Source organism: Fukomys damarensis, unplaced genomic scaffold (genome assembly GCF_012274545.1).
Source record: "Fukomys damarensis isolate Sample0158 unplaced genomic scaffold, DMR_v1.0_HiC HiC_scaffold_9, whole genome shotgun sequence".
NCBI classification, from domain to species: domain Eukaryota; kingdom Metazoa; phylum Chordata; class Mammalia; order Rodentia; family Bathyergidae; genus Fukomys; species Fukomys damarensis.
The window spans coordinates 21,880,933-21,905,214 of record NW_022900921.1 but is presented as its reverse complement, the minus strand read 5'-3'; the positions used below and the strand labels follow the sequence as shown (position 1 = coordinate 21,905,214).

The window sequence follows — 24,282 nt, the reverse complement described above, 5'->3', positions numbered from 1 at the left end:
GTGACCATAGATTACTAGCCCCCTGGTTTGTGTGTACTGTGCTGAACTTTATGTTACAGTGATCTCCTTCTACTTGCAAAGTTAACCATAAAACAGTGTGCAGTGTGACACCAGCTGCAGCCTTATCCAGCTCATGGTCATCATGTCCCTTGTTCGCACCAAGAGGCCATGCTGAATGAGTGGCCCGGGCCATATAGGTTTCTGCAACTATAACCTGTAATGCTCGCTTGATGATGAAGTGGCTGACGATGCATTTCTCACAGTTATGTGATTATCTCTCTCCAGGAGCTGGGGATTCTTCTGGAGTAAGGTGTCCTCATTAATGTCCTCAGGGACTTCTGGAGGCTTCCCAGAAGCAAGATAGAAAGGGTGCTGTCTAGATCATCTGCAGTTTGATGGCTGTGTCCTTCTGACACTAGTTCATTGGGTGAGAATTCTCTCTCATTGTGAAAACAACCAACAGAAAGTGATGGTGGGGGATGGGCAACTTAGTCTTCCAGGCTTCAGCAAATGCTCTGAACACGAGGTACAAGTGGAGAGTGGAGAAGTGATGAGGTCTTGCTTGGCTGGGACAATCCAGGGTATTCTAGTGGGAGTGGGTTGAACTGATTCCATTTGGGTCTCAGTCCTCCACCTGGACCCAATGAGCCATCTTGATGGGAAGGCCAGACCACTCCCCCAACTTGGTGTTGCACCTCCCTGCTGATCAGCTGTACACCCTGAATGTCTGCTGATCCCGATTTGGGGAGATGCTTCAGGATGGATTTTAAGATTTAACCTCCAGAGTGCTGCTAAAGAAGCCAAAGGATGTAGTTTGGAAGCGCAGGGAATTGTTAATTCTCCCATTGGCCAGTGTAAACTAGGAGATGGAACGTTCTCCATTTAGCCTGTCCAGGGATGTTGGGAATGGATGAGCAGGCACATCTGAGCAATGAGCTGTCTCTTTACAGTGTGTCATGAAGCAGTGGCCAGCAATATAATGCATTACCTTGAATTCTTTCCATCTTTGTCTCGCTTCTCTTCCTGCACTCCTGCTGCCTGTGCATGCATTTCCAAAAAAGTCCGTTAGATTTTCATCCTGGGGTTATATTTTCTTGGCTTGTGCTTTTCTAAGATTGATATATATATTGGAATCATCCAGGACTCTTGCTCAAATGTCGAATCATAGTTAGTGGAACTAGAGTGGACCCTGTGAGTCTGCATTTCTAACGGGCCCTCAAGTGATGCTGATTACTGGTCTGCAGACCATTCTTGGAGTAGCGAGATTTTACAGGATGCGGCGAATCCTAATTTGAAAAGGAAGTTAGAAAACAGACTCACAGGATTGGATTTATGAGTTGCATTGCCAACGTGGCTGGTGGTAATAGGGTCTCCACTGCTAGTAGTAAAAAGGATGAGAATAGCTCCTAGCACACAGCAGTGTAATTCTATGTGTTCCACCTGCAAAATGAGGGGCAGGTGAAACATGAGTGTGCGGCATCAAGTCGGCTAAGGTGCTTAACTGGTTACAAATAAGGATAATTACAAAAACCATGGTGTAGGGTGACTGCTTTGATCCCCCTGGAGATCTACTAAATAGAAAATGATAGGTGGGCAACAGAAGCTGTGCTTACATGTCAAAGAGTGTCTGTGTTAGTTTACCTTGCTGTAACAGTTACTCACTTAGCAGTTTAAGGTAATGCAAATGTATTATTTTATTTCTTAGTTCAGAAGTTTGACAGGGTCTCACTTGGCTAAAATCAAGGTGTTAGTGGAGCTGTGTTATTTTCTGCAGATGGCAAGGGAGAATTTTCTAGTCTTTTCCAGCTTCTGGAAGCTGCACACATCCTTTGACCCTCAGCTCCTTTCTTTGCCCTGAAAGCTGGCGACGGACAGTGAGTCGAACCCATATAGATCTTCTTGGCTGCATCCTACCACCTCCCTTTTCCACTTTTAAAAGCCTTTGTGATTGCATTGAGCCCCTTGTAAGATCCAGGATCATCTATCTTAGAGGAGAATTCATCAGCAACCTTAATTCTGTTTGCAACCCTACTTTCTTTTTGCCATGTAACCTAATGTATTCATAGGTTCCAAGGATTAGAATGTGGATTTGACAGGCCATTATTCTACCTACAACAGGTACTGTCAAGTTTTCTCACGCAGTTGCAGAGTAGACTGCTGAGATTAGGACAGAATTTGGCTAAAGAGGTGTTAGAGTTAGAAGACTCCCAAATCTTCAACAAAGCACTTAGAGTAAAATGGGAGCCGTGATGGACAAAGAACAGAATCCATAATCTGGCACAGGAACTTCGGGCGTGTGAGCCTGAGCCCCTTGAACTCCCTCAACCTTCTGCCTTTCTTGCTTGTCATAGGGGGAACAACATGCTCTTTCTTGAAGATCCCACTTGAAGCCTAGGCCTTGTGCCCTGGTGCTTATTCCTCTGGGGCACTGGCTCTTCCAGCGGGCCTTTGCCGCATTCTCTAGTGCCAGAGTCAGGACTCAGGATGATCTGAGAAGGGAGAAGAGTGTCCTGCTCTGTGTCTGAATACTGGGAAGGCGTGGAAGTGCGGGGAGGGTGCGGAGGTTTAGGATGTTGTAGAAAGTACACATGGATAGAAGAAAGTGTCAGTTGGCTTAAAGGCACTTATTCCTGATCCAGCATTACGTCAAAGACCCAGAGCTGGTCTTAATGGCATTTTGAAATGGCTCCTGGGTCTGATGGCGATCTACAGTGAATGTAGTGGAGATACCGTACTTCTTGGTTTATTCAATATCATTTAAGAAGGGATCAGAGAACTTGGAGTGAGAAAATTAGAATACATTTATTATGCATGAGTTGAGAAGTGACACCTGGTTATGTGCCCTAGAAAAGCCCAGGAGATATTCTTCTTATTTAGGACAAAAAGAAAGTATTGTGGGTTGAATTGTGTCCTCAAAATAATATGTTGCAGTTTAGCCTCAAGTTCCTGTAAATACGATCATATTTGGAAAGAGGTTCTATGTAGATGTAATCAAGTTAAAATGAGTTCTCATTGAAATAGAGTGGGCCCTAAATCTGATGGTTCGTACTTAGAAGGAAATTTGGAGACACAGGGATCCAGCCACACACATAGGAAAGATGAACATTTAAGAATGGAGGCAGAAATGGTAGCTATGAGAGCCAAGGGACACCAAGGTTTGCTGGCCACCACCAGATGTTAGAAAAGGCAAGGATATTTCTATTCTGGAGCATCACAGCTCTGCTGATACCTTGAATAAAAACTTCTGGCTTTTAAGACTGTGAGAATAAATGTCTTGTTTTCAATAGTGAGGTGTTTAATTTGTTTATAATTTGTGTAGCAGCCACAGGAAACTAATACAGGCACAAAGTATGGCTGTGGTAGTCTTCAATAGGTCAGTGTTAATGTTAGCATATGGTCCTGTGGAACTAGGCTTCCTATTTCCAAGGAGATAATGAATTCCAGTTTGGGAGAGGCATGTAGCTCCAAAAAACCGTCAGATACTGTTTGGATGCAATTGTCCTAACAAGTAACAAAGCAAGAGAGATAGTCAAGGTGCCTTGACCCAGATGGATTTATGACATTGACTAGTGGTGTTCCTAGGGGTCAAATAGGTGATCAGCTACTAAGATTGTTGCTTAAATTAGATGATCAGAAAGTCAATCATGGGAAATTTTGAGCCTTCATTCAGCTTCTAGATCTAAATCAAAGCTCATGGAAGGGAGGCTGGTTCCTTCAGAGAAAATCCTGCAATGTGCCCACAAGCATCTTTAGCAAATACTTCTCTGATATTTTCCCAAGGAGAATTCTAGCCATTTGTCAAGCTAACTGTGTACCAGGTAAAAAGGATAAAAAGGAACATAGATTTTTCAAAGCCTGGTAGACAAAGATCTGAATTGACACTAATTCCCAGGATTCTGAAGTCCATATGGTCTTCAGGCTAGAGTGTAGTCCACGGAGAACAAGAGATAGGAGTTTGATCTGATTCCTGGATATAGAATAGACTCACACATGCATCTGCCTGGTGATACCTGTTGCAAGATCCCATGTAGGAGGAAGATCTGGTGGAAATTTCTACTGATGGAAGCTACAGGAACTTCCCTTTTTGGCAAGATCAACAGGAAGAAGTCAGGGACAAATACAGCTATCAAAGACTTGAAGAAAGCAATAGTGGTGGTCCCTTTATTACTCCCATTCAATTCACTTGTTCATCCTCTCTAAATATGAAGTGAATCCTGGCAAATGATAGTAGAAGACCATCAATATTACTTGATGCCATGCAGGATTTTGTGTCTTTCCTGGATCCAATTAACACAGCCTCTTCTACCTAATAGGTGCTCTTTTGGTGGATGCTTTTTCCTCCTCGTCCCTACAAAAGATGAATAGCAACCTGTCTTGCTATAGCAGAACAATAGGATATTTATGCTGTGTAGTTTACTATTAGGTCAATCCTCCTTTTCTCTGCCCTAATAAAATCCATAGGGGCCTTGTTTATACTCATATTCCATAGAATGTCACACTATTTTATATTCATAACCTCTTGTTTATTGACATGATGATCAGGGTGAGCCAGGTACCCTGGATTCCTTGGACCAAGGGATTCATTAACAAAGGCATTAGGGTAGTGCACTCAGGGCCATGGGATTTATTGGTTTTACCATGGAGCCAATCTCTTAGAAGCAGCTCACCAGGTGGAACAGTGCCACAAACTTTTGAAAGCTCAGCTGAGGCACCAGTGAAGAACAGTACTTCCCAGAGTAAAGGACCTCTCCAGACTGCAGTAAACATGTTGAGCAATGGGAAATAGATGATACTGTGCCTCCAACGGTTCTCAAGTGGTGGGAGTAGAAGAACTACTATCTTGCCGCAAGACTCATTCACATCTTTTTTTTTTCTCATTGAGTTTATGGTACACTTTAGGTATATAGTAGTTACATTCATCAATGGGATCTTGTACCTCTACATGACAGGTCTTGGTTCTCATTTCTTCCCCTTACCCATGCTCTCCCATGACCCCCTCCTCCCTTCCTATTTACAGATACTTTATTTCCATTTTTTCATTTTCTCATGCTTTTTTTTTCTTTTCCCTTATTACCCTTCCCACTTCTCCTACACCTTTAGCCCTTTTCTTCCTATTTCACATTCTCAATTATTATGCACATCTTCTATCTCTAAAATCTTGGGTTTTTCAGATTCAAAGTCCTAGTCTGTATTAGTTTGCTAGAGTTGCAGTGACAAGTCAAATGAACTGGATGTATTAAAAAACAAATTCGTTGCCTCACAGTTCTGGAGGCTGGAAATCTGAGATCATGGTTTCAGCAGGGTTGCTTTCTTCTAAGGGCTATGAGAAAGAATCTGTTCCATGGCCTTCTCCTAGCCTTATTGGATTTCTGGCAATCTTTGGTGTTTGTGACTTGTAGAGATGGCAGCTTGGTCTATGTTCATGTGACTTCTCCCTGGGTCTTTTTCTAATTTTTTCTTTCTAAGCAACACCATTCATTTTAGATTACGATCATCCTAATGGCTTCAGTTTTAACTTCATTACCTCTTTAAAGAGGCTAACTTCAAAAGACTACTTCTTGAGGTAGTGGGTGTTATGATTTCAACATTTTGCTGGGGCACAAATCAGCCTACACATCTGGCCATGTGGCACATGCCTGTAAACTGGGAGGCTGAGGCAGGAGGATCTCAAGTTCAAGCCCAGTCTGTGTAACTTATAGACTTAGTGAAAAAAAAAAATAAAAGAGGAAAAGGGTAGGGTTCAATCTTCAGTATTGCAAACATGGTTGAAATGTAGGGACAAAGGAGACATCCCCGCCACTGGACAAAGTAAAGCCCCCACTCAGGCAAAACTGTGACTACCCCTGGCCACTTCAGCTGCTCGGGCTCATGGATATGCACAGGCTGGGTGACTGACCCAGATCACATAAGGACTGAGGTTGTTGTGATACAGTGGTGGCAGGGAGAAGCATATGCAGATGCAGTGGCCCATTGGGCCATTTCTGGGTACTTTCGTGCCCACTAATAAGCAATTAAAACAATCAGAAACCAATACAGGGAGAACAACTACGGGCTCAGACCCTTTAGGATGAGAAGTTGGTCACCCCACCAGGCAAACAACCCAGACCAGATGGTCTTCTAGGTGTCCATCAGGGAAACTTAGTGGGTGGTTGAGGAAGGAAATGACACAGACACATCGTAGTCTTGTCCCAGTTGCAGTCACTACTATAGTTTGTTTCATAAATCTTCTTGGTGACTAGTAGTCATAACTGGTAGTCAGCATGAAAAGGTGATGATTAGGCACAGCCACTCCCTCTTGGGAGAGGAGAAATAAATATATAGTTTAGTTCATGAACTTAATTTGTTCTACAGTATTAGAAAAGATGGCCGCATTTGTGTTTGGGAAAGATGGCTATGGTTGTGTTTGTTACCTTGATGCAGAATTTGCAGACAAAAACATCATTTTGCCAAATGATTCTATTTACAAACCAAATTGCTTACAATTATTCATGAACCATATATATATATATATATGAATGACATGGAAGGTTTAGAGTCAGTTTCAGGCCAGGTCTTGCTGGCCACAGCTGTGTGGTCCTGCACAGGTCACTTAACTGTAAAGAGGGTGGGGGGGGGCTGAGGAAATGATCTCTAAGGCTTCCAGAAAAGAAAAGAAAGAGACCCATAAAGTTAGCTTCCCACCCCCCTTATTCCTTACCTGCTAGCCAGCATTCCCTCCCTGTGGGAGTTCTAAAGGCGCATACTGTGCTTGACATTGTTAGCTGGCTTGGGACAGACCTAGTTTATAATGAGGGGCATCCATTGTCATAAGGTAGGCTGTGCCAAACACCTCTCCCCACCTTCACGTGCCATCATGAGTGCCATGGAGAAGACATAAGCACAGACTATGATAGTACACTCTGCTACTGAGGTGAAGTCAAAGGCAGGAAGTGACTATGTGGATAAACAGGAGTGGCTGTGCCCCTTCCTAGCTGGGTGCCAAGAGCACATTACAGATTTCCCAACCCTGGATGCTGAGGTTTCAGTATGTCTCCCCAAAGTTCATGTGTTAGAAATTTAACTCCCAAATTCATATATTATCACATTCCCACCAGCTTGTACCACTGGTGGGACATGCATGCCATCCCACTGAGCAGCTTGTGGCACTGGTGGTACATGTGGTACAGACGTGCATACACCATCGGTGGTTCAAGCCGCTGGGCAGAGACATCTGGAGGTGGGGTCTGTGAGAAGTAATTAGGATTAGATGGTCACGAGGGTACAGCGCTCATAATGATCTCAGTGAAGGGAGACCCAAGTTAACAAGCTTGTTCTATCTCCCCATGTGATGCCCTCTGCTGCTTGATGATGCAGCAAGAAAGTCCTCACATGGTGCTGAGCAGTTGCTGCTCCAGGCTCTTGGACTTCCCAGCCTCCAGAACTGTAAGAAATATTTAAAAAAATAAATTTCCCAGTCTCAGGCATTAGTCCAGTAACATAAAATTGGCCAAGACTTTGGGTTTTCTTACCAGTGTGATTGGTGTCCTCATACCTACTCATAGGGTTGGCGTGTGGATTTGAGGAAAGGGTGTCTAGAGTCAGTGCCTGGAAAATGGCACCTATACTGTTGCTGTTATTGTTGTTGGTTATTGTTGTTGCTACTGGTGCTACAGAAACCTCATTGCTACATAGCTGAAGTGTCTGGAATTGTGGCAAAGGGCCAGGTGGACTCTACACCTGACTGCAGTCCCAAATGAACTGCATTTGGACTCTCATACTGCTAATAATCTGAAAATTTCATTTTTGGCTCCATTTGCCTATGGAAAAAGAGGCAAGTTGCAATTGTCCCCTACAGACCTAGTCAAAAAACCTCATAGATACTGATCATTCTCAGAAAACAGCACACAGGAATGTTATTACCAGAGCTGCCTGTTGTTGAGGGAAAAGGTGGATTGGAATTACAAGTTTGAGAGGTAAAAATTTTGTTTTCCCTCAACATATCCAGTCTCTGAATCAGGGAATTTCATAAGCCTCCTTGGCTTATTATTGAGAAATACTATCTGCAGGCCCAAGGCACATGATTGTAATTGTTTTTCTAGATTGTGGGGAAAGGGGGAAGCTATTTTATTTTCCTGGTATGTTTTTCCCACTGGTGGTTGCAAAGCATTACATTTTAAGGTTATACACAGGGACTTCATTAGTTTGCGCTGACAAAACACATGTGAAGAGCTCAAATTTAGGAAAAAGGAAGGAAAGGATGGGCAGACAGGACGAAGGGCACATGGTGCTCTGGTGTCTACACATACGAAGTCATGAAGTTTTCCTGGCTCACTGACCTCTTAGTTCCTCCAGGTGCCTCTGCACATGAGCTTTTGTAGGACATTTAGACCATGAGTTTAGCTGGATTCCAATATCCAGGTGCTGTCTTCTCACCTTAGGAAGCCAAGAGCATTTAATTCAGCAAAAGCCCCAACCACCAACATAACAGGGCCTTTTGAATTGTTGAGAAGACAGGAAACTGGACCAGGAAACAGGCTTGGAGAAGTGACAGAGAGGACACCAGGGGAACAATGGGATGTGCAAAGGCCATCAGGACTCAAGATCCACTATGCACTGAGACCCAGAGATAGTGTAGGGAACTGGAGAAGGATCAGGCTTCACAGTCAGCTAAATGGGCTTGGATCAAGCCTTTAGATTTACTAACTGCATGAATTAGGCCACTTCCTGCCTTTGTGCCTCAGTTTCTTCATCTGGTTAACAACTGTACCAACCTCCTAGAGCTGCTATCAAAATTTAGGAAGTGAATTCTTATCATGTCTACAACACTGTCAAGGTTTAGCATATCTGAGCTGCTTTCATCTCTCCTCCCCAAGTGGGCCACAGGGATTCAGGCACTGAGAATATCCACCCAAGACCTCTATATTACTCTGTACCTCACAGTGCCACGCACTTGACATCCACTCAGCGTTAATTTCTTTTCCTTCTTTGGTTTTTTGAGATAGGGTCTCCCTGTATTGTCCAGGCTGGCCTGTAACTCACAGTAATCCTCCCTGCCTCCTTCAGGGATTATAGATGTGTGCCACCATGCCGCCAACCTTGTGTCAATTTCCTTTGCAAATCGAGTCCTAAGCCTCCTGCCCAGATTCCTCCCCTGCACAGCTCTCTGCTCCCTGCAGGGTGTAGCGGTGGGATTTGCTCCCATCCTCTCTTGCTGCCACTTGATGGGACTCCTTAGATAACCTTGGTCTCATATGAGAAGTTTGGGGTAGCCTCCAAAAACAGTCAGCACTTTTGACCTGGTGACAAGATCCACAGACTAAACCATAACTATCATGGACCCAACACCTCTTTTTTTTCCTAATACTTTATCACCTGGTGGGGATCTCTTAGACTGACCAGACTTGGTGTTTCTTCTGTGTCTTTCCAGCAGCAGAGGGAGGTGATATGAAAGTTTGCACTGCTTAGATGACATGTGGAAGATTCTAGTTGGGACTGTCTCAGTGTCTTGGGACCCCAGGTTTTGGTTCCTAAGAAACCAAGGTCACAGAGAAGATTCTTGGGGTAGCATGAAAGAAGTGGGGAAATATAGCATTGGGATAGGCCAGCCCCTTAGCCTGCTTTCCACCCTGGGGGCTTCCTATTCCTAGGCTAACAAATTCAGGAAACAGAATTAGGCAACAAGGCTTGTTTGAGCCACGAGGCCATTTTTATTGTCAGTAAGAGAGAGCAACACTTTAGAGATGATAGCTAAAAAAGAAGGTGGGTGGTTGTATTAAAAAAATGTAAAGTATAAAACTGTTAACTAAAAATAAGAATAATTAAAAGCTTTTCTGTTCTGTTAAGTGCTAGGATTTAGACAATGAAATAAAAACACAGCTCCTTGTACCTAAGAAACTGGATTTTGAAAAGATTGCCTAGGATACTAGGGAGAGCATGCAAGGAACTTGCTGGCTCCTCTTCGGTCCAAGAAGCCAGGCTGGGGCTTCTTTATCCCCTGGGTCATCTACCACCCTGAGGCTGCAATAGGTGAGGCCATACTTTATGCCACCAATTCTAGAACTCAATCACCTCTATCTCTTCTAGGTGACGACAATTTCTGGGGGCAGTTTCTCTATTCCTTGAGGCTCTTACGTTGCGGCCATGCTTCCCTTCCGGAAATGCCCTTCCCTGGCAGTCCTTATGTTGTTCTGGTCTGCAGCATCTTACAGGTCAGTGGACAGGAAATCTGGGATCTGTTTGCTTTCTTCAGGAGATTTGCTGGCCAGCTGTGCCGAAAAGAAAGAAACAGGACCCCAAGAGGGGATTCTTGTGAGTGTCAGAGTAGAGCCTCCCAGGGCCTCTATGCCGACCTGGCACAAAGCCCAAGGAGTGAGAGTTACCGTGACCTTGAGTTTGGTTAGAAAGGTGGTACTGGGCAGTGGTTAGAGTGGAGCTTTGCTGTTTCCTGGCCCCTCGCTAGTTCTGTGAGCTTGTGCATGTCATTGGCTAACTCCATGAACCTTATAAAATCCTCAAGAGGATAGATAGTTTAAGATCAAACAGGATAATGATTGGGAAATGCTTAGCATGGTTCCTGACTCATTGTATGCTTAAAGCAAACTTGTGATTTTTATAGTAGCACAGTTCTGATTTAACATAACCTCGAGGATCAGAAGTGCCACAGTCTCGTCTTGATCTTGAGCAAACACTGACAAGCAACAACAGGGGATGGAACTTCAAGAGTCTGTAGTTCAAAACTAACTTTTAATTTGGTGCATTTTGTAAGATAAGGAGAATAGGAAAATGCTTTTTCCAAAAGAGAACGTGCAGTTTCCAAAGACAGCTGGCTAGGAGGACTTGGGCAGGTACATGAAAGGGCAATTTCGGTTAGAGATAAACCACCTACTGGTTCTGAGGGCACAGGGATTCTGCAGGGTGCTCAGCTGGGGCCAGGCCTCAGGACCCCCTGGCCATGCCTCCTGAGAGCAGCTACATGTACATGCATAAACCACACAATCCACACACACCCCCTAGTTTTGGTTTCTGCATTGGTCTTCCCTTCCTCCTGACATTCTGCCTTCCAGTCACCCTCTATTGTCCTCACCATGGTTTTGAAGAACTGATTGACTTTCTTCCTTGTTAGCGTCTTCTTGTCACTGTCTGAGGGGCAAAGGAAGGTCTGGCTGAGGCGGGGAGATGTGCTGGCTTCGTCCAGTCCTGTCCCACCTGCCACAGAGAGAGTGAGGGCTGGAAGGAGAGTGGAGACCCCGGTGAGAGCGAGTGGTGGGGGAGAGGCGACCTCCACAGGACAGGAAGGGTGTCTGGGAGAGGCACACAGGAGAAAAACTGGGGCACAGAATCACAGATCACACGCTCTGTGCAGGGTGGGGACCACTGCCTGCTGCTCTCGGGGGCTGCTTGAGCTGTGCTCTCGGGTCAGGGGAGGCTTGTCAAGTCCTGCAATGCCTGCTCCTGCCTCCTGGTCCGCAGCAGGACAAGCCTCCGTCCAAAGACTTCTCAGAGGGAGGATGGGACGACTTCCTTGCTACTCTGGTTTCAGCTTCCTCAGGAAACACAGGACATTCTGGCCCATGATGGGGAGGCAGCATAAGATCATTTTCCATTCACCTTCCTATACCAACAAACAACCTGCATTTCACCTTTTCATCAAAGGCAGGGGTTCAGGGACCCCCAGGTTGACGCCCTCCAGGTGTCAGTTTAGGTGAGGACTGGATTGCCTGATCATCACAGCCTCAGCTTGGAGTCCAAGAGACCCATAACAGCAGCCACCACGCTGATCATTTGTTTTGGTATTGGGATGGGAGCGACAGCACAGAATTCCAGTTGGATCTGCTGCAGATTGTCATTTTCCCTCCTACTTTCCCATGTGCACAAAATGGGGAGAGCAACATTATCTGCTTTCTAGGTATGTGCTGTGGTATAAAAGGAGGGAGTGACAGTGCAGGGCCTGGCACCAGTTGGCATTTAGACCACAGTGGGCATCTTTGCCATGGTGCACACTGTCTCTGTCAGCTTCACACTGTGAATCAGAGGCTTCCACCATCTTCTCTGGGCTGTGAGTGTGGGAGGAAGACAGGCAACATCCGGGCAAACCCTCTGCAGCTATAAGACGGGTGGCAAGGTCTAGAAATACAGAAATAGAATTCCAGGTCCAAAAAGGAGCTGTGAGTCTTGCAAAATATAGGGATCCCTACTGGATGCTGAGGGCTTGAGGACTCAGACCTCTATCCCAGCCCTGGGCAGAACTTTCTGGGATGGCTTTACAAGAGGAGGGGTGGATGTGGTAGACAGCAGAGGACAGGGCTGGGAGCGAGCCTCTCCCCGCTCCCAGGATGTCAGGCCCACCGCACCATGTACAGACTGTCCCATCTCTCCTCCCACCAAGCTGGTAGCCTTTACTTGCCAATGCTGGCAGTGATGGTGCATACCTGGGATGGTGGGCATGGACTGGCTGGCAAAACTCATCTGAGAGAGGATGGACATCCTGTGGGGGATGGCCATGTGCTCCGAGAGGTTGGTGTCACTCATGAACTCATGCTTCCTAGAGAGCTGAATGAAAACACCACACACACACACACACACACCACAGAGGCTTAGCATTATTTCTGTGAATGTGACTCTATTCTGGTTTATACCCTTTCCATGCAAGTCTTCCATGCCTGGTTGCTGCATGTTATATAACCCCAGAAAATGTTGTTGGGGAGGGCACTGAGACTATCACACGAATGGTGCCTCCTAAAATTATGAAACACAAGCCATTTCCACCATTTTTCCTCTGGGCAAAAGTAAATGCTGAGGCCCATCAGGAAGTTTGTGGAGGACCCTTTCTAGAATGGCTAATCCCCTTGGTCCCTCCCAGGTCCTCAACATACAAGAAGCAAACCCTTTTTCTTGGGGGAAGCTAAGATTGAACTGGGGGCTGCCTGATACCAACTCTCATTATTGGTTATTAATTTGTAACACCAAAACACTCAAAGAGTAGTGGCATTTTCATCCCTGCATCCCCACCTAGGCCTCCAGCAACCAGAAAGACTTCAATAGAGTCTGAGATGGTAGTGGTTGGAATGGGCCAGGGACAGAGGACTGAGAGACATAGGAACATCTAGCCAGGTGGGTTGCTCTCCCCAGCCTTCCAAGGGACCCACGTGAGCTCTGTAATGAACGGCCTGGGCTCAATTGTCATCCCTTTTTCATCTAGCCACCCCATTTGCCTGTGTCCCCTTCCATGGCACCCACTGTTCCATGGGCATGAGTCCATGCCTCACCTCCCTGGAAGTCCTGCCTGCACAAGAGTTTTGTCAGCTGTGTTGGCTGGGCACCTGCCTTGGCCACTTACCCGCTTCAAGTCTGAATCCCCGGCAGCTTTCTCATCTGCAAATACCACACTGCTTCTCTTTGTCCTCTTCTTAGACCGCCGCAGCTTGACCTCAGGCAGGGTGCTTCCTGGGGAAATGGGCTCCTCCTGCTCAGCTTTTGGAGTCTTGGGTGGTATGAGTTCCAGGTCGAAGCTAAAGGGTCAGAGGGACAACAGTGGTACCTGTGATTAGACCTTCCGTGGAACTGCCTTGTGGAGACCAAAGGGGTCCTCTCTGTTAATAGAGCTGTCCTTTCAGGGTCAGGGACAGATTATCTGACCTAGGAGAGAATTTAGGGAACCACCTACTTCATTTACAAATATGCAAATACAAGGTAATATGTAATATGATCAAAGGCACTAACCCATTTTAAAAGCAAGACTGTAAGGAGACAAAACTGCTTAAAAATAGGAATCTGGATTCAAATTCAGACACTAACTCTTACTCAAATGACTTTAAGTAAATTCAACTTCCCCAAGTTACCATTTCCTTTTCAGGAAAAGGGGTATACAGACGCAGAACCTGAAGGTATGGCCATCAGAGGAGGTCTGGGCACATAGACTCTGTTATTAAAATAGTTGAGGCATGCAGGGAAGAGCCAAAGGCTTTGGGATTGTGGAATGGAGGAGGAAGCCAACAGAGGTGCAGGTGAGGAGGAGGAGGAGGTGCTCTGAGATGGGATGATTTCATCCTGGGTAGGGGCAGGACCCCTGTCATCACAGGTGACAATAGGCCTAACGAGGCGCTCTGGCTGCTTGCCCAGTCAGTAGACTGGAAGGATGAGGCTGGGGTGAGTCCTTACTTTAGGAGAAGCCACATTACCTTTGAAGTCACCAGTGGCCATGTAAAACTAATACTAGCCCTGGAAAATTCATGTACCACCCGATGGACAAACTTCTAAAGTAAAAGAGGCAGGGAGGAAAGAGGCTGCCGAGGAGAAGGGATGTGGGTGCAGGGGCTGGCTGGGGGCAAGGACTGACTTGTCAGAGGTAGCCTTGCTTGGAGTGCTGCAGTCAGAATTCATGGAAGCCAGAGAGATGATGGACATCTGCCTGTAGGAGCGCAGCATGGACCTGGGCCGGCCAACTCTCCTGTCATCAAAGTCGGGCTGCCAGTGGGAGAAGAGGATGGTTAATAGCCAGAGCTGAGTCCATGTGGTTTCAGCCTTCCTCCTGCGCCTGCCTCTGCCCTCAGGCAGGATGCAATTGTAGGGCTGAGCTGGTCATCAGCACACAAAGGTTCCTGTCTGGCCTTTCTCCCTGGTTCCTGGGAGCTGATCTTTAAATTCTCAAAATTTCCAATGGAATAGTGTCTGTCATTCTTGGTGGCCTCATGGATGTACTTTATGCTAATAAGATGGCTTGGGATAGAGACTAGTGATACCAAAAAGATGAGCCAAGTCATTACAGGGCTAAGGCTTTGAGCCATGTAATATTAGCTCAACTGTAGTGAGGGTATAAGGACTGGCCTTGTATCTCAAATAGGTGGCCAGTAATTCAGCAATCATAACTACATAATGAAGCCCATACAAAAACTCTGGATAATTAAGTTCAGATGAGCTTCTTCTATACATCAGTGTGTGTCGGGGGGGTTCATCCTGAGGACACTGAAGCTGTAAGTTTGGGCCTCTCTTGGACCTTCCCCATGCATCTGCCCATCAGGCTCATCCTGCTTTGTATCCTAACCTGAAATCATCAGTACAGATGCTCAACTTCTGATGGGGATGCACCTTGATAAACCCATCATAAGCTGAAAACATTTTAAGTAAGAAAGGCACTTAATACACCTAACCTACAGAACATCCTAGCAACACAGGAGAGATGATAGAACACTGGCTGTTTACCCTGTAGTTTCACAGCATCGTAGAAGGTGAAAAACTTAAGTCAAACCATCATAAATTGGGGATTATTTGTATAGCACTTTCTTGAGTTTGGTGAGTTTTTCTAGTGATTTATTACATGTGATGGGGTTTTAAGAATCCTCAAATTTGTAGTGAATTAGGCAGAAGTGTGGATAGCTTGGGAACCCTGAAATTCAGAGCTGGTATCTAAAGTAGAGGAGTCTTGTGGAGGACTGCTTATAACCTGAGAAAATTGACCTAAATCCAAGTATTTAGCATCAGAACTGCATTTCAGGAATTTCACATAGGAAATGTTGAAAAGGGGACCTATCTCAGAAAAAAACTCAAGGTAGCAACACGAGGCCAGAGGACCCTTCTAGGCTCCTCCAATAGTTCCTTTCCCCTTTTTTGGGTCTCTGTAAAATAAGAGGGTTGAAGCAGATGGTCTTTACAGGACTATACACTTGATGGTTCTACTTTATGAGCAAGATGATGAAGATATCACTATACCAGGCCAAAGGCTTTGTTAGGCCAAGCAGCTTATTGGCCAAAAGCAGTGACTTTAGAGTCAATAGAGCCAGGTGACAATTTTTCCCTTCACTCACTTGCATTCAGACTTTGGCAAGTTATCTGACACCTCTGAACCTCAGGAGAGACAAAGGATTAAAAATAATTCCTATGTGCCATGCATATTATGAAGAGTAAATGACCTGGTAGATGTGAGGTGCTTATTTAGATCAGGGCTGGCACACAGTAGATGCTTTATTAATGTAGCACTTAAAATTATTCAGTTCCATTAATGGTATTTACACAGCCCCAATTTGTAATTACTACTTATTTGGAGGTGACTTTTTAGGGACCAAGTTTACAGAAGTTTCTTCTGGAGGAAAGGTTCCTTTGGTGGTCCCCTTTTGGATGTGATTCCCATTGTCCTTCCCTGTCCCCCTCCCAGACACAGGGAAACCCCTACCATTTCTCGGACACCATATTCCTTCTCTACTTTCACTTTCAGGTTCTTGAAACATTCCTCCATCCGGTCGTGGAAAGGCCGCAGGTTGTCAGATACCCTTTTCTCATGGATCTTAATCCCAGCTCCTAGGAAGGGGATCTGGAGAGAAGGGTGGTAAAGGATGAGCTCAAAGCTGGCTAGCCCCTGAGGTCAAGACTACCTGCTCAGAATTCACTGAGGGCGTTGGTTAATTTCAACAATAGCGCTACAAGCTCCAGCACCAACTATATCAGGCCCATGGGAAACTCCCCTCTGTGTTCTGAAACCTAGAGTCCATGATTCCCAGTGCTACACATGCCAGCATTGCCTGTGCTCATACAGTGGGACCTGGGGAAGGTCCTATTCCATCCTGTGGGGTCAGAGCTGCAGCTACTGGTGCCTTGGGCCCAGGCACGCCCTACGTTCTTTGTAAGAGTTGAGAGGAAGGTCTCCTTCACACCCTGTGGCTCAGGAACCACGGCCGCTGGTTCCTTGACATCACTGTACTTGTCCTGAAGGACCCAGGGCCAGAATTCCTCGCTCTGCAGTTGCCACAAGCCCCAATCCCATCGGTGGAGCCTGAGAACTTTTTTGTAAGGCTCTATGCCTTGCAGAGTGATGCACTTACTTCCTTAACTGCTGCAGTCTACACTGTTGAGGCACTGAGACAATGCTGACATTAAAGATGAAGAAATCACATGGAGAGAATATTTCATTTAAATGAAAAGAACTTTTTCTACAAATGCTGTTTTGAAAAATTTGACAAAAAATTCCCAAATGTTACACTATATTGACAGACGTCAAAGTAAGGACAAAAGAAACATGGAGGGAAATCTGACACCTCTAAAGGAGAATAATAATTTTTGAGAGAGACCTCAATTTGAAGGAAATGTATGAGATGCAAGAAAAAGAATTTAAAATAAGGGATGGAAGAGCATACATATAAACAGTACAATAAATGAGGAAAACAATGTAGGATATGACTAAGCAGTTCACCAAAAAGATAGAAATTATAAGAAAGAACCAGCTGGGCATGGTGGCACATGGCTGTAATTCCAGCACTTTGGAGGCTGAGGCAGGAGGACTGCTGCAAGTTTGAGACCAACCTGGGCTACATAGCAAGACCTTGTCTTAACCACCTCCAAAAACAAAAGAAAGAACTAAACTGAAATCTTAGAACTAATACTTTAATGAAATAAATGCAGTAGAGATCTTTTATAGATCTTCACTAGAACAAGCAGAAAGAAGAATTTCTAAACTTGAGGACAGGTCTTTTGAGTTAACTAGTCAGAGAAGAAGGAGGAGGGGGAGGAGGAGGAGGAGGAGGAAGGACAGGAGCGGGAGGAGGAGCAACCAGAGAAAGACATCCAGATACAAGCAGCTCAAAGGATCTCACCTAGATTCAACCCAGACAGACTTTCACCAAGGAATATTGCAATAAAAAATGTCGAAGTACAATGAAAAAGGTGAAATCCTCAAACATAACAAGAAAAACCATCAAGTTACATACTTATAAGGGAATGCCATTAGCCCTGCAGCAGAATTCTCAGCAGAAACTTAAAGACCAGAAGAGAATTGGAGGATAGGTGCAGAATACAGGGAAAAACTAGAACTGAACAAAAACACCTGCAAACCAAGAAAACTATGCCCAACAAAACTGTTCTTCAGAAATGAAGGAGAAGTAACTCTTCCCCAGATAAGCAGAAATGGAGGGAATTCTTCACCATCCAGCCAGTCCTACAATAAATACTTACGGCAATGTTACAGTTTTTTTTTAAAAAAAACCTACTATTATGAAAATACATGAATATACAAAACACACTGGAAGAACATAGCTACAAAAGAGAAGAGTATCAAACCTCGGGATAGAAAACTACCAAGCCAGGAAATAAGAGAGGTAAAAAAGAACAAAAAACATACAAAATAAGCAGAATACAATTAACAAAATGACAGGAGGACGTGCATACCCATCTATAACTTTGAATGTAAATGGATTAAATGTGTGAATCAAAAGGATTAGGCTGAATGAGTAAAGAAACTATATTATATATAGTACATATGAAATATGCTGCCTATGAACTCACTTTTCCAGTAAAGATATACATAGAGACTTCTAGTGAAGAACTGGAAAAGGATATATAAATTACTGGGAGTAGCAACACTCCTATCTGATAAAGCAGACTTCACATCAAACCCTGTAAAAGGCAAAGGGGGGAGGTCATTAAATTTAGCAAGATATAACAATTGCAAATCTATATGCACCCAATGCAAAACCACTTAAATATATAGATCAAATATTATTAGATATAAAGTGAAAGACACTAATGATAATTAGTTGAGGACTCCAACACTCCCTTTCCCTCAATGGACATATCATTCAGACAGAAAACCAACAAAAAAATATAAATCTGAGTTGAACCATAAATATAGAACAAATGGACCTCACAGATGTAGAACATTTCATTCAATGGCAGCACAGTACTCATTCTTCTCATCAGTACATGGAGTATTCTCCAGGATAGATGATATGTTAGGCTGCAAATCAAGTCTCAATGTTTAAAAAACAGAAAATAATATCAGGTATTCATACCACAACAGAATAAAAGTACAAATCAATAAGAATGAGAAGTACATAAATATGTGAACATTAAATAACGTCCTCCCAAATGACCAACAGGTAGGTAAGTGAAGAGATTAAAAAGGAAATAAAAAACCTCTGGAAACAAATGAAAATGACAATGCAATGTACCAAAATCTGTGGCGTATAGCAGAAGCAGTAATGACAGGAAAGTTTACAGGATAGCAGTAAATGCCTATCCAAAACAAAAATAAGGAAAAGCAAAACAACTCTCAGGGCTGAGGATTTAGCTCAATGTTTCTGCTGCCTCCGCAGTACCAAAACAAACAAACAACAAACAAACAAAAAACCAATTTAGATATACAATGTAACAATGTACTTCAAAAACCTAGAAAAGCGAGAATAAACCAAACCCCGAATTAGTGGAAGGAAAAATAAAATATCAGAACATGACTAAATCAAAGTTATAAAATAGTACAAAAAATGAACGAAACAGAGGATTTTTTTTTTGAAAGGTAAACAATTGAGAAGTCTTTAACTAGATTAACCAAGGGGAAAAAAAAGATGACAATAATATGAGAGATGAAAAAGGAGATATTACAAATGATGCCACAGAAATAAAAAGGCTCACAAGAAATTACTATGAACAGTTTTATGCTAAACTGGAAAACCTAGAAAAAATAGATTTATGAACACACATAACTGGCCAAAATTGAATCACGAATAAAACAAAACTTAAACAGACCAATAAGAAGTAATGTGATTAAAGCAGTAATTCTCCCATCTAAAAAGTATTCTGGTTTTACTGCTAAATTCAACAAAATATTTAAAGAACTTGTTCCAAGTCTTCTTAGACTTTTCCAAAAATTGAAATGGAATTTTGCCAACTTATGAGGCCAACATTACCGTGCTAACAAAACCAGATAACAACAACACAAAAAGAGTAGATCTATATCCCTGATGAAAACAGATGCGAAAATTCTCAAAATACTAGCAAACCAAATTCAGCAGTATATAAGAAAGATTATACAGCACAATCAAGGGGGATTCATCCCAGAGATACAAAAATAGTTCAACATACCAAAGTCAATAAACATGATACAGCACATCATTAAAATGAAGGACCAAAACCACAAGATCACTCAAGAGATACAGAAAACACATTAAGATTTAACATCCCTCCATGATAAAAATCTCTCCAAAATTAGGTATAGAAGGCACATATCTCAAGATCCTAAAGGCTACTGATAAAAAACCTGCAGCCACTATCATATTAATGAGGAAAGCTGAAAGCATTTCCTGTAATACTGGGAACAAGACAAGAATGTCTATTTTTGTCATTCTTAATACAGTACTGGAAGTCGAAGCAAGAGTACTTTGGCAAGGGAGAGAAGCAAAGTGTGTTGGAATTAGAAACGAAGTTAAACAATCCATGTTTGCAGATGACATGATTTTTTACACAAAACACTCCATCAAAAAGCTTTTAAGATTTATAAACAAATTCAGTAATGTTAGCAGATACAAAATCAACATACAGAAAAGTAACATTTTTACACACCCGTGATTAAGTTGCTGAAAAAAATTAAGAATGTAATCCCATTCACAATAGCTACAAAAATTTGTAGAAGTAAATTTCCTCATGGAAGCAAGAGATATTTGCAATAAGAAAATTATAAAGCACTGGTGAAAAAATTATAGAGGACATATACAAAATGCCAAGATATTCATGGGTTAGAAGAATTAACATTGCTAAAATGACCACATACCCAAAGATATATTGATTCAATGCAATTCTCATCAAAATGCTGTTGACTTTCTTCATAGAAAAGCCAATCTTAAAATTGATACAAAGCCACAAAAGACCAAAAATAGTCAAAGTAATCCTGGGTGGGTTTGGGGTAGAGGTGACACACAACAACATTGCTGGAGACATTATAATATCTTACTTCAAAACATGCTACAAAGTCATTGTAACTAAAACAGCATGGCATGAAGCAAGCTTATAGACCTATGAAAGAGAGCAGAGAATATAGAAATCAATCTCTGTTCATACAGCCAACTGATTTTCACAGAGCATCAAGAACATGTGGAGAAAAATATCTCTTTAATAAATTCCACCGGCAAACCCTTCTCCATTGTTGGTGGGAGTGCAGACTGGTGCCATCACTATGGAAACCAATATGGAGATAACCTCAAAGAACTAGGATTAGAGGTTCCATATGACCAAGCCATCCCTTTGCTGGATATCTTTCCAAAAGAATTAAAAGAATCATACCACAGTGATATATGCACATCCATGTTTATAGCAGTACAGTTTGTAATAGCTAAAACTTGGAAACAGCCCATTTGCCCATCAGTTGGATACTGGATAAAGAAGATGTGGTTTTTCTATAAAATGAAATATTACTCAGCCATAATGAATGAGAAATTAGTCATTCATAGGACAATGGATGCATATTGAGGTTATACTCTTAAGTGAAATAAATATGTTACAAATGTGTAAATACTGAAAGTTTCTCTGGTGTGAAAAACTATAATTGTAAATAAGATCCTAATGGTATAACTGACAATGTGTAATAAGAAGAAACAGGATGAAGGTGTAGGGGAAGTGGGAAGGGTAGGGGAAAGGAAATAAGGGAAAAGAAAAAAATCTGAGAAAATGAAAAAATGGAAATGGAGTTTTTGCAAATAGGGAAGGGAAGAGGGGGTGAAGGGAGGCAGGGGTATAATGAAAAAATGAGAACCAAAACCTGTCATGTAAAGGTACAAGATCCCAATGATGAATGTAATGGTACTGTATACCTAAAATGTACCAATAAACTCAATGAGGAAAAATAAATTAAAAGAAATGCCACTGGCAAACTTGGATGTGCATTATGTGGAAGAATTAAACTAGATCCATTCCTCTCTCCATATCAAAAATCAACTCAAAATGGATCAAAACCTAAATGTTAAACTTGGAACTATGAAAACATAGGGTAAGCAATTCAAGAGATTAGGCAATGAATTTTTAAAATAGAATTTCCAAAGCACAGGAAACAAAAGAAAAATAGATAATGGGATTACATCAAACTAAGAACTTCTGTAGAGCAAAGGAAATAATCAACAGAATTAAGAGACAACATACAGAATGGGAGAAAATATTTGAAAACTATTAATTGTGGAAGGTATTGATATCCAGAATATATAAGAATTGAAAATGCTCAACACCCAAACCCCAACAATCCAATTAAAAAATGGGCTAAAGAATTAAATAGACATTTTTCAAAGAAGATTCTTCCATAAGAATGACCAGGAAGTACATGAGAACATGCTCCATCTCATCAAGAAAATGAAAACCAAAACTACAGTGAGGTATCATCATTCCTCAATTAGAATGACCACCATGTAAAACACACAAGAAAAAGTGCAGGTGAGGATGCAGAGAACTTCCATAAGCAGCATCTTAATAGAGCTGAGGAATACCTTTCAATTCCTCTTTAGCATAGTAGGGTAACTATCTATGATATATTTCAAAATGAAAAAAGTATGAAATACCCAACACATAAAAATAATGAATGGTCAAAGAGATGGAAATGCTTATTGCCCTTATGTGGCCATTATACATTATATACATGTATTGAATTACTATAATGTACCCCATAAAGATGTCCAATTATGTCTCAATTAAAAACAATTTTTAGGGCTGGGAATTTAGCTCAGTGGTTCCACCCCCTGCCTCACAAGCACAAGGACCCAAGTTCGATCCCTGGTACCAAAACAAACACAATTTTTATACTAAAAATTAATAAAATTAAATCCAAAGAGTTTTAAAGTAAAGGAAATTGCACTCACAACAAAAGAAAGGAAACAGGCAAGAATAAATATGAATGAAAAATAAAACTTACAACAGAGAGGATCAACAAAGTCAAAGACCAGTTCTTTGAAAAGACAATACCAACAAACCCCTAAAAGGACTAATCATAGAAAAATAGGGTAAAAAAATGAGTATCAAGGTTTTAAAAAGAGTATTTTTAGAAAGTACAAACATTATAATCTCAAGATTGATGAGCTGAGTGTGGTGGCACATACCTCCCTGTAATCACAGTGATTGGGAGGCTGAGGCAGAGGATTGCTGTGAGTTCAAGGCCAGCCTGAACTACAGAGCAAACTACATGTCTCAACGTTCCATGAAATTTTAAAAAATAATCAAAAGATGATATAAAAATAGTCAATAAAGTTAACATTTAGATAAAATGAACAAATTGCCTTAAAAAATACAATTTGCCAACAAGGACACATAAGAAATAGAAAATTCGAAAACACACATTGAATACGTATTTTGAAACATCCCTAACCCATACAGCAGTACTGGTAAATTCTAGAAAATATTTAGGGTATAAATAAGGACCAACCATATACAAACTGCCCCCAAAATTTGAGAAATAGGAAAAAATTCTCCAACTCACTTTAAGGCTAATTTTGTTATAAAAAAGTGAACAAGGATATAAGAAAGGAAAATTACAGGCCAATATCTCTTTTGAGGATAATTGTAAAAATCCTAATGGACACATTTGCAAATAGATTTCGATGACATATAAAAATGGTAATACATTATCCTTAAGCAGGGCTTACTTGACATATGAAATGTTGGGTTAATATTCCAAAATTAGCTAACACATCATACTAACAAAGGTGTACCTCAATACATTCAGAGAAAAAATTTGGTACAATGAAATATTCATTCACAATAAACAATTTAGGCATAGAATGCAACATTTAAAAATCATACACTGAAATACTGGCTGTGAAATGTTGAGACTGAGAATGCGCATTTATGTCTTCTATTCATCAGTATGATAAAGCAAGAAAAATAAGAATGTTATAAGATTGGAAAAGAAGTTTCACATTAGCTCATGATTGTCAAATGCTGGCGAGCCTTTTGGAGCTTTCAATGGCGAAAAACAACCTGTTGGGGCACAGGTACCATAGGTTTGACACCACTGGCATAGACTATCCAAAGTGTTTATATTGACAAATATAAAGTAAAAGTAAAAATGAATACTATTGATAGGAGAATTAAAAACATCAAACACCTAGGATAAGTCTCAAAATATGTGAAACACCTCTACACTGAAACTACAAAACTTCGTTGAGTGAAATTAAAGAGAGATAGCCCATGTTTGTACATTAGAAGACTCAAAATTGGTAAAGTAGTAATGCTCTGCTAAATCAACATATTTAAGGTATTCTTAATGTGTTTTGAGTGAGTTATAAAACTTGACAAGATGCTTTAAAATTTTACATGGAAATACAAAGGGCTTTATAAGTGCCAAGACAAACCTGGAAACAAGTTTGAGTTAAAAAAACAACAAAAATAACAGTTTGGAGTATTCTCACTATTAGATCTCAAGACTTGTTAAAAAGCTACAGTAATTGAGATAGTATGAGGGCCGGGGATTTAGCTTCATTGGTTTCTCCACCTGCCTAGCAGTTTCACTCCTAGCAAATGCAAGATCCTGAGTTTGGTCCCTCGTACCAAAAAAAAAAAAAAAAAGAGCGA

At 42.0% G+C, this 24,282-nt stretch overlaps 1 protein-coding gene and 1 long non-coding RNA gene across 4 annotated transcripts in view; one reads left to right on the top strand and one right to left on the bottom strand.

Moving 5' to 3' along the window:
- The window catches only part of LOC104860883, a 54,127-nt gene that overhangs the window by 4,969 nt on the left and 24,876 nt on the right, over positions 1–24,282 (top strand). The gene's annotated exons all lie outside the window — the stretch shown is intronic.
- Positions 9,744–24,282, bottom strand: part of Dock2 (dedicator of cytokinesis 2) — a 418,217-nt gene continuing 403,678 nt past the window's right edge. For 2 of the 3 annotated variants that reach the window (XM_010622200.2, XM_033761619.1), the window contains 6 exons: positions 16,145–16,282; positions 14,315–14,442; positions 13,316–13,487; positions 12,408–12,528; positions 11,063–11,205; positions 9,744–10,244 (listed from right to left, as the gene is read on the bottom strand). In XM_010622200.2, coding sequence (XP_010620502.1) covers positions 10,182–10,244; positions 11,063–11,205; positions 12,408–12,528; positions 13,316–13,487; positions 14,315–14,442; positions 16,145–16,282 — 765 coding nt within the window. In that variant the 3' untranslated portion in view covers positions 9,744–10,181. The remainder of the gene's footprint in view (positions 10,245–11,062; positions 11,206–12,407; positions 12,529–13,315; positions 13,488–14,314; positions 14,443–16,144; positions 16,283–24,282) is intronic. The other variant, XM_033761620.1, reaches the window with a different exon arrangement.